This window comes from Periplaneta americana, chromosome 2 (assembly GCF_040183065.1).
Source record: "Periplaneta americana isolate PAMFEO1 chromosome 2, P.americana_PAMFEO1_priV1, whole genome shotgun sequence".
Classification (NCBI taxonomy): domain Eukaryota; kingdom Metazoa; phylum Arthropoda; class Insecta; order Blattodea; family Blattidae; genus Periplaneta; species Periplaneta americana.
Genome location: NC_091118.1, coordinates 80,371,157 through 80,391,098, shown reverse-complemented (window position 1 = coordinate 80,391,098; position 19,942 = coordinate 80,371,157). Strand labels below are relative to the sequence as shown.

The following is a 19,942-nucleotide window of genomic DNA, read 5'->3' as shown; positions in this document are numbered from 1 at the left end:
CCATTGTGTCATGAGAAAGAAGGCATTTGCTTTAAACTAGAAAAAATTATACAAAACAATAACCCTATAACCATTTGAAAACAATCACTTTAATATACTCTTTTTTTTCCAGATTCCTTTCTTGTCAGTTGGATCTGATGTTGGAAGAAGGGAAGTCTGCTATCGTGGACACAGTCAGATGTCTGGAGATTTTGTTGTGGAGGAAGTTGAAGGCGATGGGGGACATTTGTTCCGAAGGCTCATTTTCTTGAGCAACCAAGGTGTTGTGCAATCTGAAGCACGCTTGAAATTATGTGAGTACAACTTCCAGCTTTTGTTTGCGCAAATTCGTCACAGCATAAGCATATTAATGAAATCTGATCATGGCATTTGTTAAAAGACCTTACGATTTAATATTCAAACAAAGATCTTTGGACTAAATAATGAAGCCTCATTTTAAATGGTTATTCATTCATTTATTTTATTCCATAGATCTTACATGAGCAATGAAGCTTTAAGATGTGGAACATGTCAACATTTTACAATATTACAATTACAATTTTTACAAATTTTTATAGTTTTACAATTTAGTAATTTTCTACAATTTTTACAATGTTGTACTTTTTTTTTTTTTTTTTTTTTTTTTGCGAGATGTAGTGAGATGAAATGAGGTCCGAGGATTCGCCAAAATATTACCCGGCATTTTCCTTTTCGGTGGGGGAAACCTCGGAAAAACCCAACCAGGTAATCAAATCAAAGGGGGTAATCAAATCAAACATTTTAACATAAAAAATATCTTTGTGGATGAAACTATGAAATTTCTGAAAAATTAGTTAGGTGATAGATGTATTACAAGTATTTCCAAGATTACTAGAAGGAAGAGTGTAATACGAACTGTTAGCTTGGAGCGGATTTCATTAAATATTCCTGAAAGATTGATAAGTTTCAGAAGCTTTTTTTCACAATCTTTTCAGTATTGTAATACCAAGCAATTGTATTCTCTCAGACGTAATGGATCACACTCATGGATTACATGCCAGTTAGTCTCTTCATCTAACGCACATTCCATGCATGTTTTTTTCTAAAAATACATTACATGATCACAATTGTCAAGTTTGTCTTCAGGGGCAGTACTTGCTTAGTGATGTCTTTCAATCATCCCCCTTTCTGTGTTCCAGGACCGGTCATCATTAAGGTCATCATGTTTAGGCCTGTCATTATATCTAAAGATCTTGGACTCAAACTTAGTCGAGGGCAGTGGAATCTTAAGGGATGATGGAAATCTGTAGCATGACTTTTTTTATAACAGAAGTATATACGAGGTTCCCATTAAATATATTTACAGCACATAAAATAATTCTGTGTTCGATTAGAGGATTTCAGGCAAAATTACCGACCAGCTTTTCCTCTTTCCAGCAAATTTTCTGCTTTGTCGATAAAATGTCTCTTCAGGTCAATCTTTTGTGAGATAGCAGAGACAATTGGTAAACAAAGCGAGAAACTAGGCTAAGTTGAAAATGCAAGATAAGATACAGTTAGTTAATAAGCTGCAAGTATCTGAGGATATATAGTGGCTGGGCTATTTAAATATAAGCCAGGTCTCCTCCACCAGTGTCCAAAAAGCCTTGTTTTTGAGGATCCTTTCCAAAGTCGCTTTATTTAGCAAGTCTAATTTTAAGCATCTCTCTTGCTTTCAATACCACTGAACATTCTAGCAGTATATTTTATGTGCTAGTGTTTCGTCCATTTGCTTTCATACTCTGCATTTTTAATCATCCGACAGATGAAATGGGTGCATATAAGTCTTGTAACATTGTGACCTGCCACCAAGTTAGCTCTGTGGCAGTGCATCTGCCTCCAGACTAGCTGACCCGAGTTCGATTCCCAGTGGGATCAGAAATTTTCATGTAAAATTTCTACCTTGGGACTAGGAGAGGTGGTGGTGCACAACTCCTAATCACTAAATTGTGCACCAATATGCCTGAATTAAATCTCAAATCTCTCCACAGTGCATATGAAGAGAAGGCATATGTCACTGTTGATAGAGATTCGTCCTTCGGATGGGGACATTAAGCCTGGTGGCCCCCTTGGTGCTATTTGATAGAAGTAGGATACGTGCCGGCATCCGGATTTCCCTTCTCACCTTCCTCACCTTTATAATCAACCTTACCCATTCCCTACACTATACTTATATGGACACTTACACATACACTCATCCTAGTACACGACATAACTCTTCACAGATACACATCATGTACAGCATGGTCCACCACAGTGGCATACAAATTGAAAATGGGTCACAGTCCTGCCATCTATCCGCAATATGCGGAAGCCGAATCACGCAAATGAAGTGGTTAGGCATTAGATACACACAATGTGACCTCTCCTAACTCATGCTGCAAATGATGCTACTAATCATGGCAAACCTCTATACAATTTCGGTTCAGTAGGCATACCAAGAAAATGGTTTTGGTCTAACAAAAATAGTTCCAGTGGTGAAGCTAAGGTGCAAATATTGGGTAAACTGAAAAAATCTGCTTACCTTGTTTATTTTTATACAGCAGATCTTTCTCGGCTTTTCTATCAAAATTTTTTGTGATACAGACCCCACAAGAAGATGATTACCATTTTCATCCCCAAACAAAATACGGTATAACGTTATAACTTATTTGTCTCGGAGCACCTTATTAGCCAAGGATATTTCTTATACCATGACAATTGAAAATTTCTATTTTGTCTTCCTCCATCCGCTGTTTGAATATGTAAATGTGGTGTTGATCTCCTATCTTTGTAAGCGCATTTTGTTTCATGCATCCAACTTGAAACCAGTTTCTCTTTTAATTCTTGACCTCAATAATTCTCTCGGTGAGCCATTTTACACAAAATTAATATTTAACACAGCCGAGCAAGTTGGCACAAAAGGTAGTGTTTGAGACTCACATTCAGGAGGTTCTGGGTTCAAACCTCGTAGTCGACCAATATGACTGGAATTTTTCATGGTTTCCCTCAGTCACAAAAGCAAATGCTGAATTGGAAATTTACATGCCATGGTTCATCACCGCCTCAGTCATCAATATCATTAACATTAATCAAAATCCATAATCAGTTACATGAACATAAGCCATTTACAACATACAATAGAAACAGGAACTCAACAATAGTAAAAATGGTCTACTGGTATACCCACAGATGCTAACACATGATATGACCAGATGTTAAAGTATGTATAAATTAACTTAACAAAAAATTATATATATATATATGTAACACACATAACAACAATATAATGTGTAACACGCATGCACTTTTGATTAAACTATTACTCAACAACACAGCCCATTCACAGAACACCAGTATAATGCGACATATTATTAAGGCAGAAGGCTAGCCTCATTTTGTATGGAGATATAGCAAATCGATACCCCCTCCGCAGTCTGCTCTCAAGCTTGTGAGTCAAGGTCGTAGCCATGCCTATAGAGGCTTTTGTCACAAGCCTCGCACTGAACACTTCATTCTGGAATGACTCCCAACAGTAGAGTTGACAACTGTTTTTGAAAAAAGTGCAGGAGACTAAGCAACCTGCAGTAGTTCACATAGAAAATTGACAAATTACATAATTCAGTTAGAGGTATTAAAAAAACTCTATTCTACACTTAGGCAGTTAGGCTTAAATTAAGAGTATTTTGAGACATTTTTCTTCGCGTAATAGTTTCAAACTTACTTAAGTTATTTACAAATGGCTTTTAAGGAATCCACAGGTTCATTGCTGCCCTCACATAAGCCCACCATTGGTCCCTATCCTGTGCAAGATTAATCCACTCTCTATCATCATATCCCACCTCCCTCAAATCCATTTTAATATTATCCTCCCATCTACGTGTCTGCCTCCCCAAAGGTCTTTTTCCCTCTGGTCTCCCAACTAACACTCTATATGCATTTCTGGATTCGCCCATATGTGCTACATGCCCTGCCCATCTCAAATGTCTGGATTTAATGTTCCTAATTATGTCGGGTGAAGAATACAATGCATGCAGTTCTGCATTGTGTAACTTTCTCCATTCTCCTGTAACTTAATTTCTCTTAGCCCCAAATATTTTCCTAAGAACCTTAGGCCTATTCTCAAACACCCTTAATTTCTGTTCCTCTCTCAAAGTGAGAGTTCAAGTTTCACAACCATACAGAACAACCAGTAATAATAGTTTCAAACAAATTGTAAAAATTCCCTACATGAGTAGGTATTTGAAGTTGACTGTGATTTGCAGTTCTGATTTGATGTCATGCTCCTGTTTCCAGTATCTGTTCACTTACTGTTCATAAAAGAAAACACTCTCTGCATGAGCTTTGCTGCCTGGTATGCTTACAACACAACTCGCTATTTTTTCTTTCTAAATTTTTAACTCTAACATTGTTTGATTTTAAACTAGTGAGCCCTGAAACTATTTCTGGCAAGTATTACATTCTACAGAGATTGCACATTTCAGTGCATCACCTTCATTCATGGAAAAATTAAATGTTTCAAATAGATTATTACATTATGCAAAAATAAGGGAGAAAAATGCTCGAAGAGAAGAAAAATATGGGAGTCGGGAGACTGTTAAAAATTAGAGCTAAATATGGGAGATCCCAGGAAATATGAGAGGATTGGCAACCTTAGCCAACAGCGAACTTAATATATGGAAGGACCAAATTGAAAACAAGTGTTATGATACACCATTATTACGAACTTATAGGCCTTCCATTACTAGATATAACTCAATTTTTTTGGGTAGGCTAAGCCTCTTAAGAGCTTTGCCACCCACTGAATATTTCCACGCACAATCTTTGGATTTCTCATTACCAACTATATCCTTGTGACCAGGCATTAGTACAGTTGTAATCGCAAGCCATTTAGCTAGTTCAACAAAGCACGTTCAACAATTTCTAACCAATCAGATGCCAAAGCGTCATAAGAGATTTTAAAGGCCTGGCCATTGTGGAATACGACTGAGACAATGAAACAGCAGAAGTTACATCAAAACTTTTTGCTAAACTATAACTCTTAAATTCATTCAATAGAATAATCAGTAAGATTCACAATCTGACAGTTAAATAATGGACAAAAGATTGGCTAAACGACAAGCTGGAGAAACACTCAGAAAAATTTTCAAGCAACGTAACAATAGTAAAATGTAGAATGATATACTGTACATACTAATATTGCGGCACAAGATAGAATTGGACATCTTTTCACTGTTGTATACTGGTTTTGATTATCAGATTAACCACTGTGTAAAAAATGCTCAACAGAAAATGAAACATTAGAACACAACCTCAATCAAATGCAAAAACATGGATCATATATTGAAAGAAAAATTTAAAAACCAGTTATTACAAGGTATTCTCACTATGTTCACTATCTTGGGAAATAGCACATTCCATTTACAGTGGACATTATGTAATCAACATGTAGCTGGACATACTGTATGTACTAAAGTAAATTTTGCTGAGCCTTATACTATAAGCTCTCTCAGATTCTCATAAGCACAAACTTGTCTTCTATTGTATAGAAAACAGTCTGTAGGATATTTCTTCATTCTGACCTCAAATTTTCTAGGTCTCTTTTCTTTGTAATCTATATATTTAACTTAATCTTTTCAATTGTGTACCGTAAATGTTTTGATAAGAAGACACAAGGCTTTAATGAATGATCTCTAACATTTTTCTAAAAATTAAAGAAACCTCCATAAAAACATTCAGTTAGAGTAAACAGCAGTGGATATTAAATGTAATATATCTTCAGACCCTGTAATGCCCTACCTACTGGGTCCATAATAAAAAGTACTGCGAAGGGCCAAGCATTAGGTAATAACAACAACATATTAATAAATGAAAGATTAAATAAGCAGTAATTTGTTTAACATTGATATAAATATGGCAGCTATTCTGATATGAACATATGTTTTATTTTTTATTTAAGTTGGATTATACAAATCGTTATGCATAATAAGCAGCATATCACATATAATTTGAAGACCAGTGTCTTGCAGAATACTAAGTTTGAGTGCAATGGCCGGTTTGTCCAAGTATTGTTAGAACACTTAACGACTGTTAAACCTTCAACAGTTTGTTAAATACAGTTTTTCCATTTGTTCAACACCAGTTTGGCTTAACAGATTCTTAACCATTTGTTAACTTTAAATTTAGGATTTCAGGCCGTTAACTCATTTAACAAACAGTTAAACATGGCGGATAACACCACAGCTGTTCAGACAAAAGTTGTGAAAATAACATGTTATGTTTCTCTTTGAGGAATGTTTAGAGTAAGGGCCGGTTTCATCAAGCTTCAGTAAATCAGTCCAAATGAAACATTAACTAGTACTGGACATTAAAATATTTACACGAGTACGTTTATATGTGCGCTGTCTCTTTAGACTTCATGCCGAGCAGCTATATATGCCTCGTCGCGCTGGCTACGCCGTGACTCTCCAATGGAGCAGTCAGTAGCGAGTTGGCTTGCCATCCCAGGCAAGTTCGTTTCTCGGCGATAACTTTTTTTTTTTATTAATGTAACTAATTTTTATACATGTTACCTTTCTTCATTTTTTAAATTTTGTGTAGTGGAACGAATTATTTCGCAACTCTGGCTCCACTAGGAGAATTTAAAAAACTCTTGGGAGCTCAATTTTCTTCCCAAAATAAAACAAAGATAAACGAACAAATTAAAGAAAAATAAAAGAAATACACATGTAGATCTAATACATTGTCCACATGCCACCGGCATCTATCACTGCCTGGCATTTTCGGGGCATTGAGTCCACCAGATCGCGGAAATACGTAGTTCTGGTCCTTAGCGAAATCTTCCCAGGTATCCAGAACTTGATCCCAGAACTGATCTGGATTTTGAGGTGGGATGTCTCGATATTTGTCAATCCTCCTCTTTTTCATGCTTTTCCATGAACCGTCTTTGAACGTTTATGGCGGTGTGCACAGGGTGATTATCCTGCTGGAAAATTAAATTTCCATCAGAAAGAAAACGATTATAAATTCCAAGAATCCAGCTCTTTCGCTTCTGTTTTAAAGCCAGTGCAAACATATCTTAATATAATTCTAATAAATGAGAGTTAATATACCAATTAAGTTTTGTTATGTTTGAATGCACATTATGTATTAATTTACTAATATTTCTTAGGTACCGGTATGTAGTTATAATAATCACTTTCCTGTCTTAAATTAAAACTCAGTTGTATGTTACCTAGTTGACTAGTTTCAGCTTTGTCTCAGCCGTTTTTATGATATTCTAACCTATGATCAGTTTCTTCTAAAATTTTGAGTACCGGTACCACGATCTTCGTGACGCGGTATCTTTTATGAATTTTTGTGTCATTCAAATTATCAAAATGATCGGTTTTTAAATGGTTAACATTATCTCCATTTGACTCTTAATTTTCGAGCAGTTCCAGATATAACAATTCTGCGTCGAAACGTTCCGCCATTTTATATTGCAACTAATGAATAATTAAAAATTTAAAGACGGAAATTTCTATCACTAAATTTAATGATAGTTTTACTGGTTCGTTAGGCTAAAGATGCTTGGTGAGATATAAAAATGATTTAATGAACCAGTAAATACATTAATGAATCATTGAAACCTTAATGAAGCTTTGTGAAACTGGCCATAAGACTAGTAATATATAATTTAAAAGATATTTTTGAATATTAATATAGGGAAGATAATCTTTATAAGTCAACTGATTATCATACTGACGCTTATTTCGATGCTGAGCTATTATCCATTTAATATTGAGGAAATGTGCGATCTCAACGTGGCAAGAAATTGAAGTCAGATTTGAATATCCTACAAACAGAAATAGGCCACTTGTTCTAATTCACCAGCTACTATTAACTCTAGATTCTATGTTACTATCTCTTCAACTATAGCCAATGTCAATAGTGCTTCAAAATACGCAGTGAGTAAATAATAAAATGTTTCAGCAGCAATTGCTTCTTTAGCACGAAATTACTTATAATTTATACATGGACCTGAATTAGAGAATTTTATATGATACGGAATTCTCCTTGGGGTTTTGTGTACAGTTGACTACACACACATTTGTGTAATTATTGTCACCTGGTGGCCATAATGCTGAGATTTTTCTAAATAGAAATTCATATTTAGCATTATAAAACATAGCCATACTTATAATAATTATTATTATTCAATAGTAGTCAATGCAACTTTTATTTATCAACTCTGTACTGTATGAATCATGGCTACTGTAACAGGTTACGATTTTACACATGTTTCATGACTTACTCCACAGTACAGAATTTAAATAATAATATCAGCCAATAAGAAGTTGTCTTATATATACAAAATCATTACCAACTGCTGTTGAGTAGTTAGAATAGTATTAACGACAGTTAAAGTTAAGTGTTGGTTATTTTTTAACAAAATAATGTTGGGAAAATGGAAAACATCTTAACAAAATGTTAAAAATAAACCAGCTGTTAATTTAACATTTGTTAAGCCAAATTAAACATTACTTGAAAAAACTGGCCACAAATCTTTTAAACTTAATCTTGTGATTGCACCCCGAGCAACAAGAAAGAGATCCAAGACTTCTCAGTTATCAATACTGTATTTTTTCTTCATGTAGTCACAATATGATTTATAGCGTTGTTTCTTTTCTTTATAAACCTGTAGAATTTGATGTGGAGATTTTTCAAAATGTATTGTGGGATCTAAAATGCATCTCTTATTTTTTCTCTCATTTGATGACCACATTGTCTGCTCTTCATACTTTTTTAGTGTCTCTGAAGCAATTGGCAATGTAACTCTTCACTCTGTGGTGTCTGTTATACCATAGAAGTTCTTCTTTACAACAAAAACCAAGTACATGTAAATTGGTGGCTGTTTAAATAAAATGAGCATATATAATTTTGTATGTCATAATATCAAGCAACCATACAATATGAACCATTCGGGATGGAATGAGTTGATTTTTATTGTTGATTTACAAAATAAGTTCAACTACAATGTCATATTTTAGAATCTGTAGATTTTGTCTTGAAGAGCTACTATCCAGATTTTCTTTTGTAAATGATATATTTTATCTTCTAGGCAATCCCTGTTTAGAAAAAGTATTTAATAATATAATAATAATAATAATAATAATAATGATAATGATAATAATAATAATAATAATAATAATACCATGCTTATATATCTCAACTTTTTAAACATATTAATGTAATTTGATCAGACTCAAGATTGCATAATTATGTTACAGTATCACATAATGTTTATTGTTAATGTTTATTTCAGTAAAATTTCGGAAAGGAAAGCAGAAAAAAGTAATAGACGTTGGTTATTTGGCTTGTGAACATCATACATACATGATAGTTGGTGTTGCTTTAGCGACACGAGATGGGACAGAATCTAATGTTGCAGTTATTGGACTTGGAGGCGGAGGTTTATGCACCTTCCTGCAGCATTGCTTCCAGAAAGTAAGATATCTTTCTTCATAATTTAATGCTAAAATACATTAATTATTTTGTAGCATTAGGCAGATAGTACCCAACTTAGAAACTAAAGAGGCTATCCATAATCGTTGAATTCTTATGATGCATAGTAGTAATGGAATGAGAATATCAGAGAAATCAGAAGTACTCTAAGAAATCCAGTATCACAGTTGTTTTTTCCATCATAAATCTCACATGGATCTGTTAGGATGGCAGGATTAGAATATCAATTCTTCTGATGACAGAATTGTTAATGATCTCATGTCAAAACCTGCAATCAAAACTCCTTGTACAGACCCAGAAACAAAATTTGAGCCACCTGAAATTTTCAAATTCCAGTTATAACATACCGTGCATTGGAAAATTCAGGTGGCCCAAATTTTGTTTCTGGGTCTGTACAAGGAGTTTTGAAATTTTCAAATTCCAGTTATAACATACTATGCATTGGAAAATTCAGGTGGCCCAAATTTTGTTTCTGAGTCTTATATTGTTAGATTGAAACTTGATATATTCTCATACCACACACAGAACTGATGTCTGATCTGTGTTGCATTCTTTCATAATCAAATGAAAATGAGAAATGAAATATCTTTACAAATATATATGTGCAGCACATATTAAGTATTACTTATTCTGTAAGGTACACATTTTTTTCTTGCTTACTTACAAACTGTATTTGTTTCCTGTATTTCTTAAAATAATGTTTATGTACCATGTTAACTTTCATTTGTTTTTATTTATGTAAAAAAGTTACACAATGGTACCAACACAAAAAATTATCTACATACACATTATATTCATATTGATTTAGAGTGATTTATTACAAAATGTATTCAGTATTAATTTAGAAACATGTTAAACGAATTATCCTTGCATCAAAACAGATACTCTCTGGAGCAAATTATCGTATTTTAATTATTTGGGTACAATAGCAATTAAAAAATATGTTAAAGGAATTGGATACTCTAAGTAACAAAGGTGCTAAATGCCAGACTAATGAAACTAAAATACATTAAGAAAACTGTTTATTAGATAAAGTTTTATGATATTGGTACATATAAGAAAATTTAACTAGAAGTTAATGATGTAATAACGCGCACTGTCATGAGATAACATCTTCCTTACGAAATATCTTCTGGAGTTCACATTCATACCATCTTGTGGGATAATTGGATTCAAGTTGCAGTGGCACAGCAGCAAATGCAGAATAGTGTGTTCTGTGGCTACAACAATATGATATCCACCATACTGATCCCTCACCTTATCATCGAGCTTCAACAGTTCTGGGATGATCATATCACTTGTCTATGATATTTCATGTTCATGAAGCCATTTTATAATAATCTACTCTTTTCCATCCCCTTATTTGAACTTTTTTGAAGCTTAACCTAGTGATACAATGCTTTATCCATGACAACGATGATATGTGGGGGAAGCTTGGGCAGAAGTGAGTTAATGAACCATTCCTTAGATAGCTCACCATTTATCTCCTGTGAAAATGAAATCATTAATATATCACACCTCTATACTGCAATCCCACTTTCCAAATCATGTAGTTCTCCTCATATAAATATTCCACTGTACTACAAGTTTCTAGGTACAAATCCTTCATTTCCATTGTGGAGGAAAATTAGTTGGGATTTCACATACCTGTCATAAGACCGTATCTTTAGGCATCCTTACTGCTTTCAATGCTGGCATCTGTCCACACCTGTGAAACTGTGTGTCTGGCATTGACCCAGGAATCGTCGAGGTAAAAATACTTTTCATCCTTCACAAAACTGTCGTAAATTTCTGAGGAATTGGTGACATCAAGCAAGTATCATTTCATCTTCAATCAAAACGCTTTTCCTTCCCTGTTTTTGGAAAGTGAAATGAAACTTCTGGGTCATGCTATCCAGCATGATTCCAAAGACCTTTGGGATTGTGTCATCTGAACTAATGACCTTTACAATCTGAAATATTTGTAATAATAATTAGTAGTTATTAAAATATGCAGAACTTTCAGGCTTGTGATAGTTTGTCCTTGCATTATTCCGTTTACATCTCCATACTGTAAGAAGTACAAAACTCCGGTCGAGGTGGGTTCCACCAAGTTGGTGACCGGGGGGATGCAATTGTGGCTCTCGTGCTTTTCTTTTCGGACATTAATCGCTTTGTCTCCACCCAGCCCTTTTCATTCTCTCATCTTTTTCATCGCTGTATTTCTCCTCGCCGGCCACCATTGCATGCGGAACCCCCACCACATCATCACAGCCATTTTCACCTCTCCATCCCTGCTGTTTGTTTTGCCACATCCGCCATAATGACGGGATTGATTTGTTAAGGTTACCTTGCTAGGTTACATTCTTCTTCCTCTTCTAGTTTTTATATACATTATTAGGTTAAGTATCTTAGGCTTACAACTCCCATCTCACCAGCGGGGATCTTTCCTATCTCCATAGTCCTGTCCCACGGTTTCGAGCGCGACTTCCAACTTGTGCGGCCTGACAGGGCACCCAGCAACGAAGCAATAGTGGACCCTTCATACTGCCCCTATATGCAAGTTTAGGTGCCGAGCCTGGACCAGATGTCAAGTACACTCACGTAGAGCCCCAATGGGGCCCGGGGCGATTTAAATGTCCCGGTGACCGACTCTGCTCGCCGGGGCGAATATATCGCCCCGACGTGTTACCGTTGACTTATGGGTGTCGCAGTGTAATCAACCACAAGTCTCCTGAAGCTGCGTGCGGTCTCGGATTGCTCCGGCTTTGGGAGGGTAGGTCGGAGTTAGCCGAGTGGTCTGTCACATGTATTCAGTGTAGAGTGGGGAGCCACGGGCGGTTATTCCCGTGGTAGGGGTATAAAACTGCGACACGCCTCTGGTGTAAGACTTGCCATTAGGTGTGTAATGACCAGTGTGAAGGGTAACTTGCGTGAAGTGGGTTGCTTGGGATCGGGCTGTGGGGTGGTCCCCATGGCCGGCACAGACCGAGAAGAATTTTAGGTGTCTTTTTCTTCCGCCCCCCCCCCCCGGGTGGCAGGCTGACGCCGACGGTTCCGTAGGGGGGGGGGGGCCAGTTCATAGTGTTCCTTTCGCTCTTCTTCCCCTCCATTAGAGAAACAACCCAAAAAACAGAAGATAGGAAAAGACAATGCGACTGGTGGTCATATGCCGAACAATGCAATGGATTTGGACCCTGAGAGAGTAACAGTTAAAGTGCTTCCTCCGAAGTTCATCAGTATCACCTTGGATGGAACGGAAAAAACCATGAAAAACATTAGTCCATTCTACATGAGACGTGCGCTCGATGGATTCGTTGGCAAGGTCAGAAATGCAACTCGGCTCCATAACGGTAGTCTCCTCGTTGAGACTGCATCTGCAAAACAGAGTGAGATGCTGTTGAAAGCAAAGTTGCTGGGATCATACCCCATCAGAGTCGAACGTCACTCCTCGCTCAACACCACGCGAGGAGTTGTGCATACAGATTCTTTAGATGGTCTATCAGATGAAGAGATCCAACTAGAGCTGGCGGAACAGTCCGTGTCCAAGGCTTACCGTTTACTACGGAAGCGGGACGGACGGACTGAACCCCTAAGCACAGTCTTTCTGACCTTTGAGACATCTCTTTTGCCAGAACATATCTTTGTCGGCTATGAGCGTGTCCCTGTGCATGCGTATGTGCCGAACCCAATGCGGTGCTTTAGGTGCCAACGGTTCGGACATACGCAAAAACGTTGCACAAACAATATCATCTGTGCAAAGTGCGGCAGTGCTGACCATGGGGATTCCCCATGTACCGGCGCCGAGCACTGTGTGAACTGTTCTGGAGACCACGCTTCTAATTCTAAAAACTGCCCAAAGTATATGCTGGAAAAGACGATTCAAGAGCTTCCAGTCCGGGAAAATATTAGCTTTTTTGAGGCACGTAAGCGTATTTTAGATAAAGAAAAGAAGGCAACTGAAAAATCATATGCGTCTGTACTGCAGAGAGCAACAGAGGGAATTGATGCCACTACACAAACGCCACCTCTTACAAACATACCTGGCAAGTGAATTGAGATCGCAACCCAGACATATGTAGACGCCGCTACTCAGACTGCTGAGTCAGACGACACTTGTGGACTTGACATCAGGCCTTACATCCCTAAGAAAATTATTGCTATGACAGCAGAGAAGGATTGTAGGCCTAGTAGAACACCAGAACGTCGCACTCCTAATTCGGGTGGCAGGTCGAGATCACGTTCTCGATCACGTCCTCGATCAAGATCGCGATCAGGAGTGCGACGAACTGCAAGTGAGTCGCCAGAGTCGAAGACAAAGCAGTCGCAGGCAAAAGCATCTTCCCATAGAAAGGAAAAGAAGAGAAGATCCCCTGTTAAGCCACCAACATGATATAGCTCCTCTTGATGACTGATATTGTACAGTGGAATGTGAACGGTATACGCAGCAGATATACAGAACTACAGCAATTGATCTATCATGAAAACCCTGCTATTTTATGTCTCCAGGAGACACACCTTCGGCCCGAAAACTCCCCAAGTATCTCAGGATACTACGTTCACCAGTACGATCACCTTGCCGGTATTCGTGCCAACGGAGGTTGTGCCCTCCTATTCCGCCAAAGTATCTTTTCCTCTGTTATCAACATCAACAGCCCACATCAATGCATAGCCACTCGAGTCACTCTACCTTCCATCCAGTTCTCAATAGTCTCTGTATATATACCCCCAGACACACCTTTCACAGTGCATGACATTGAAGACATTTTCTCGCAGGTACCTGCTCCATATCTGGTAGTGGGGGATTTCAATGCATCCCATCACTCATGGGGCTCAAATTCCGATGATGATAGAGGAAATAAAATAGCAGAGGTATGTACCCGTCTAAATCTTGTTACCCTGAATTCAGGGGAAGCAACACATCTCTCCTTAGCTTACGGTACATACTCCATAATAGATATCTCCATTTGTAGCCCAGTTTTGTCCACGCATGGTCTGTGATTCACGACCTACATGGTAGTGACCACTATCCCATTCGAATGCGTATGTCCGCTTTACGTCCTGCGGAATCTCGATCTCCAAACTAGGTTCTTAAAAAGGCGGACTGGGTCGGATTTTCGGAGTCCATATCATTCAATGATAACGGACATGAAAGTGTGGACTCCGTAGTAGACCATTTCTCAAATGTGGTTATAAAGTCAGCGGAATTATCTATCCCCCAGTCGTCCTGCAGGCCAAAACGCTTCTCTGTCCCCTGGTGGACGGATGCCTGCAGAGATGCAATCCGTGACCGCAAACGTGCTTTACGCCAATTTGAGCACCATCCGACCCAAGAATATTTTGTCCAGTTTAAACGTCTTCGAGCCAAAGCTCGTCGCATTGTGTGCGATGCTAAGAAGACGTCCTGGACAAACTACGTCAGTTCATTGAAACACAACGTCTCAGCTAACACCATATGGGACAAAGTCCGTCGAATAATGGGGAGACGTAGTTCTGTAATTCTGGGCCTTCTAAACAATGGAGTAACGACCACCAGTCCAATAGACATTACTGAAATATTTGCTACCACATTTTCACAAATAAGCAGCTCAAATAATTATGACCCAGAATTTCTGAAAATCAAAGATACTGCAGAAAAACGAAACCTAAATTTTCAATCTGACAACACTGAAGACTACAATGCACCGTTCACATCCGAGGAGCTGGAGGCGGCACTAGACACATCCCCTGGCCCTGATAACATCCATAACCACATGCTTCGTCATCTTCCACCAGCTGGAAAATCCTTTCTTCTGTCTATGTACAATAGAATCTGGACTGAGGGTGTATTTCCATCTGCTTGGCGTTCTGCCATTGTAATTCCATTCCAGTCTTTACCTGGCAATTACAGGCCAATCTGTCTCACCAGCTGTGTATGCAAGGTTATGGAAAAGATGATAAGCAAACGCCTGATGTGGGTACTCAAATCGGGAAACAGATTATCTAATATCCAATGTGGTTTTCACAAGCACATATCCACCGCAGACCATCTTGTTCGGCTGGAGACCGCCATTAGAGATGCTTTCCTCAAGAAGGAACATCTTGTGGCGGTCTTCTTTGATCTAGAAAAGGCTTATGATACCACGTGGCGTTATGGAATTCTGCAAACCCTGCATGAGTGGGGACTTCGTGGCAGTCTGCCAACGTTTATTGCAAAGTTCATGGCAGAGCGGTATTTCCGAGTTCGAGTAGGCACCACACTTTCTAACGAACATCTTCAAGAAAATGGCGTTCCACAGGGGTCTGTATTAAGTGTTCTTCTTTTCTGCATTGCGATCAATGGCATTGCCCACTGTGTAGGTGACCGAGTATCTTCTCTCTTGTACGTTGATGACTTCAGTCTATATTACAGTTCCCGATACCTCCCATCGATCGGTCGACAGTTGCAACTGGTCATCAATGTACTATCGGAGTGGTCTCTTCGCAATGGCTTTAAATTCTCCACTCAAAAGACGCAGTGTGTCCACTTCTACAACCAACGTGGACTCCATCCACATCCTGAACTGCGTCTTAATGGAGTGGAGTTGCAATATACAGACACTGCGAAGTTTTTGGGCCTTATCTTTGATTATAAATTAACGTGGGAGGTGCATATCCGTGATTTGAGAAGACGTTGTGAAAAATCTTTAAACATTTTACGCCTTTTGTCAGGGGTTCGCTGGGGTGCAGACCGCATAGTGCTTTTACGTCTATATCGTGCTCTTATCCGTTCAAAGCTCGATTATGGCTGTTTTATCTATGGCTCAGCAAATAAATCTAAGCTACGTTTCTTAGACACTATCCATCATCATGGGATACGACTCGCTCCGAACGAGTCGGATAGCGAGCCTGTATTGTGAAGCGGGGGAACCATCACTGTATCGGCGACGTAATGTCCTGTTGTGCTCATATGCGGTTAAACTCTGCTCGCAGCCTGAGCACAATTCTTTCGACTCTTTCCATCATTCGTCTCTTTATGGCCGATACAGTGAAAATCCACGGAGACCTCGTCCAGCAGGTATGCGATTCTGTGAACTGCTCTCTGAGCTCGACATCCATCTACCATCCGTTCGCACACTAGAATACACCACCACTCCACCGTGGATTATGCGATGCCCCATGTTTGATGTAAGCCTGAGCCAAAGTTTTAAGAATTTTACACTTCGTTTTAGTGAACTTTTATCATGTTTTCCAAATTAATCTTTAGTTTTTACTGACGGATCCGAGTTAATGATTGTGTTGGTTGCTCCTTCGTTGCAAATGGACAGATATTTAAATATAAACTGAGCGAATATACCAGTGTTTTTACTGCAGAATTATATGTTTTTTACAGAGTTTTATTGTTTTTAATTCGAGAACCTCGGGGCAGATATCTAATCTGCTCCGCCTCTTTAAGTGCCATTCAGTCTTTGCAGTCTCTCTATTCAGAGGATCCCCTTGTGTTAAGAACTCAGCAGCTGTTCCACGCACTCCTAAGCTCTGATTGCGAGATTGGAGTAGTGTGGATCCCTGGCCATGTCGGAATTCCTGGGAATGAGGCCTCAGATGCTGCAGCCAAAGATGGTGCTACGAATGGCACTCTGGTATATTGGCGCGAGAGGTGGCAAGACTTACAAAATTATTTGAAATATAGAATATGGTGGCAATGGGCAGGAGAATGGTCTGCACAAGAGGAAAACAAATTACGAAGAATAAAGAATACCGTTCGAGTTTGGGATTCGTCCACAAGAGCGTCACGACACGAAGAAGTTTTACTCACCTGGTTGAGGATTGGCCACTGTCATCTGACACATGGCCATCTGCTACGTGGCGAGCTTCAGCCGGAGTGTGATCTACGGTGGAACATTTTTTATTGCATTGTAGAAAGTATGACCGTGCCCGTCGGCAATATGGAATTCGGCCGTTTCTTCGTGACGCTCTTGGAAATGATTTTAATTGTACAAATGCAGTCCTGAGATTTTTATCGAGTACTGGACTTGACAGGGTGATTTAGTTTTTGACCCATTTTAATTATCCTCCGGACCCTTTACATCCGGAGGTTACACTTGTTATTTAGTATATAAGTTTTTTAACAAACTTGACATTCGGACCTTCTACATCCGAGTATTTTAGAAATACGCCAGATAATTTATTTATGGTAGCATCTGTATTGTTATTTTATTGTCTCTTTTTAAATACTAGTTAAGGTCTGAGATTTTTATAATGTTTTATGCATCACCCTGTTGAAACTGCATTTGTGTACCTCGTTTTAATCGTGACAACGTTTTTTAGTTCTTTTAAGCATTCTGATTATTGTATTATGTCTCTGTTCTGTAAAGAATTTTAGATAAGGGCGCAAATAGCCATAGATGCTGACGCGCCCTTTTTAAACCCCACTAACTAACTAACTAGTACAAAACTAACTTGCGATGACAGTGGCAGCTGATTTGCAAAAATCTCCATATGAATTGTCTTTCATAATGCCTCCAGCATAAATTCATCGAGTCTGTAAATGGCAGAGCATGGTTTGGATGCTTCTTGCTTGGCGTTTCCAAGAGAGATGTTCCATTACTCTCTCTTGAACATTTCGCCTCCTTCTGTATGTTATATATGATGGTTTTTCCAACTTCTGTAGGAGCACCTGTCTTCACAACACATTCTCTTGTTTTGCCACCACAAACCCTCCTTATTGTATGAAGCTGTCCTGATCGCAAAACTGTTCCTGCCTACAGTGTGACATGTTAACTGCAGCTCAGTTAGAACACAAATGATCGTCTCTCTGCATCGAGTTGCCCCCTCCATGCACCCATTCCCCTGCCACACATTCATTATACTAGCCACTCACCATCACTACTTGCGCAGAGGATTTGTTTTCGTTGCCTTGTTCCACTGGCTCCTGAGATTGATTTTACATAGAGTCTGCCTCCCAACTGCTCAGTGATTTCATTGTCGTGAACTGGTGTGCCATTGCCTGATAAACTACAGGCCAGTTTTCCAATATAAAAAGTGTACTCTAACTTACAGTAGAATCTCAAAGTGACGATTCTCTTCTTGGATACATTCTTCGTATCTTGTAACATTTTTACAGTAATACAATGAGTTCTTATTACGTGATATTGAAAATTATGGCACAAATATTTCCTTCAATTCCTCTAGTATATCAGGAATGTTTACATATACTATCTTTCACATTTTTTAAAAAATATGAGTAAAGATTTCAATCTTTCAAGTATTAGGCCAAATGGCCTGTTATAATCTCACAGTTGAATTTTCAATCCAGCGCTTCTTTGGACGACCGAGAGATCTCTTCATGTTTGGACGATAGTGGAACATGATTTTTGGGATTCTATCTCTACACATGCAATGCAGGTGATTTATCCAGTTGTTCCAATGATGTTTTATGTGATTAATCACAGGTTCTAGTTGTAATTCTTCCATTATGTCTTCATTGCGTTTGTGATCCCATTTCGTATATCCCGCTGTATATCTCATAAATTTCATTTCATTGGTCGTTATTCTGCTTTCGTCTTTCTTCCTCAATGTCCATGCCTCACTGCAGGTCTCGCCATGGTCTTGTATAGGCGAATTCTAGTATGCCTTTGTACTAGGGTAGGTTTCATAATGTTGTTAATTATTCCCATTGTTTTGGTTTATTTAGAAATTTTCTGTGAAATGTCTACTTCATCAGAAAAAGATAATGTGTATCCGAGATATGTAAAATAATTTACTCTTTCTAATATTTTTGAATCTAAACATATTTTGCTAGGCGCAGGGTATTTTCCACAGAAGGCCATAATTTTAGTTTTTTTTTCTGTATTGATTTTCATATCATATTTATTTCCAATTTTGTTAAAATTCATCTTCTGAGGGTGCCACCAGAGCCAAATCGTCTGCAAAGAGTAATGAATCTAGTTGTAAATGTCTATTGAGTTGTATATATCCATGAGGTATTTGTTTCCATTCTCTCAATTATTTGATTCATATATATATAATAAACAGCAACCATGAAAGGCCGCAACCTTGTCTTACTCCTGTATGAATTTCTGTCCATTGTGATAATTTATTATCACATCTTACTGCAATTAGATTTGTTTTTTAGATATTATATATGTTTGCTATAAGTTGTTGTGGAACATGGTCTGTGGCTAATGCATTTAATAATTTATTTCTGTTCATTCTATCGAATGCATTTTCCAAATCAATAAAAGCGATATGTGTTTCTGAGTTGAATTTCCTGTGTTTTTCCATCAATAATTTTAATGTAAAATATCCATCGCAACATGATCTTCCCTTTCGAAAACTATTTTGTTCTTCTCCGAAAAGTATATCTAACTTTTAAAAATTAAATCATAAAAAAATATTTGTAATAATTATATTAAAATCATTAAATCATTTAGTAAATATTTAACAAAAGACAGTATTTCAAGCTTCTAAATGCATTTTTATTTTTCAAAAAAATTTTAACGTCAATATCCTGAAATGT

The 19,942-nt window shown here is 37.9% G+C and overlaps 1 protein-coding gene across 2 annotated transcripts in view; it reads left to right on the top strand.

Moving 5' to 3' along the window:
• LOC138694375 (eEF1A lysine and N-terminal methyltransferase homolog) overlaps positions 1 to 19,942 on the top strand; it is a 57,855-nt gene that overhangs the window by 26,144 nt on the left and 11,769 nt on the right. For both annotated transcript variants that reach the window (XM_069818055.1, XM_069818054.1), the window contains exons 7-8: positions 113 to 293; positions 9,284 to 9,465. In XM_069818055.1, the coding sequence (XP_069674156.1) occupies positions 113 to 293; positions 9,284 to 9,465 (363 nt within the window). The remainder of the gene's footprint in view (positions 1 to 112; positions 294 to 9,283; positions 9,466 to 19,942) is intronic.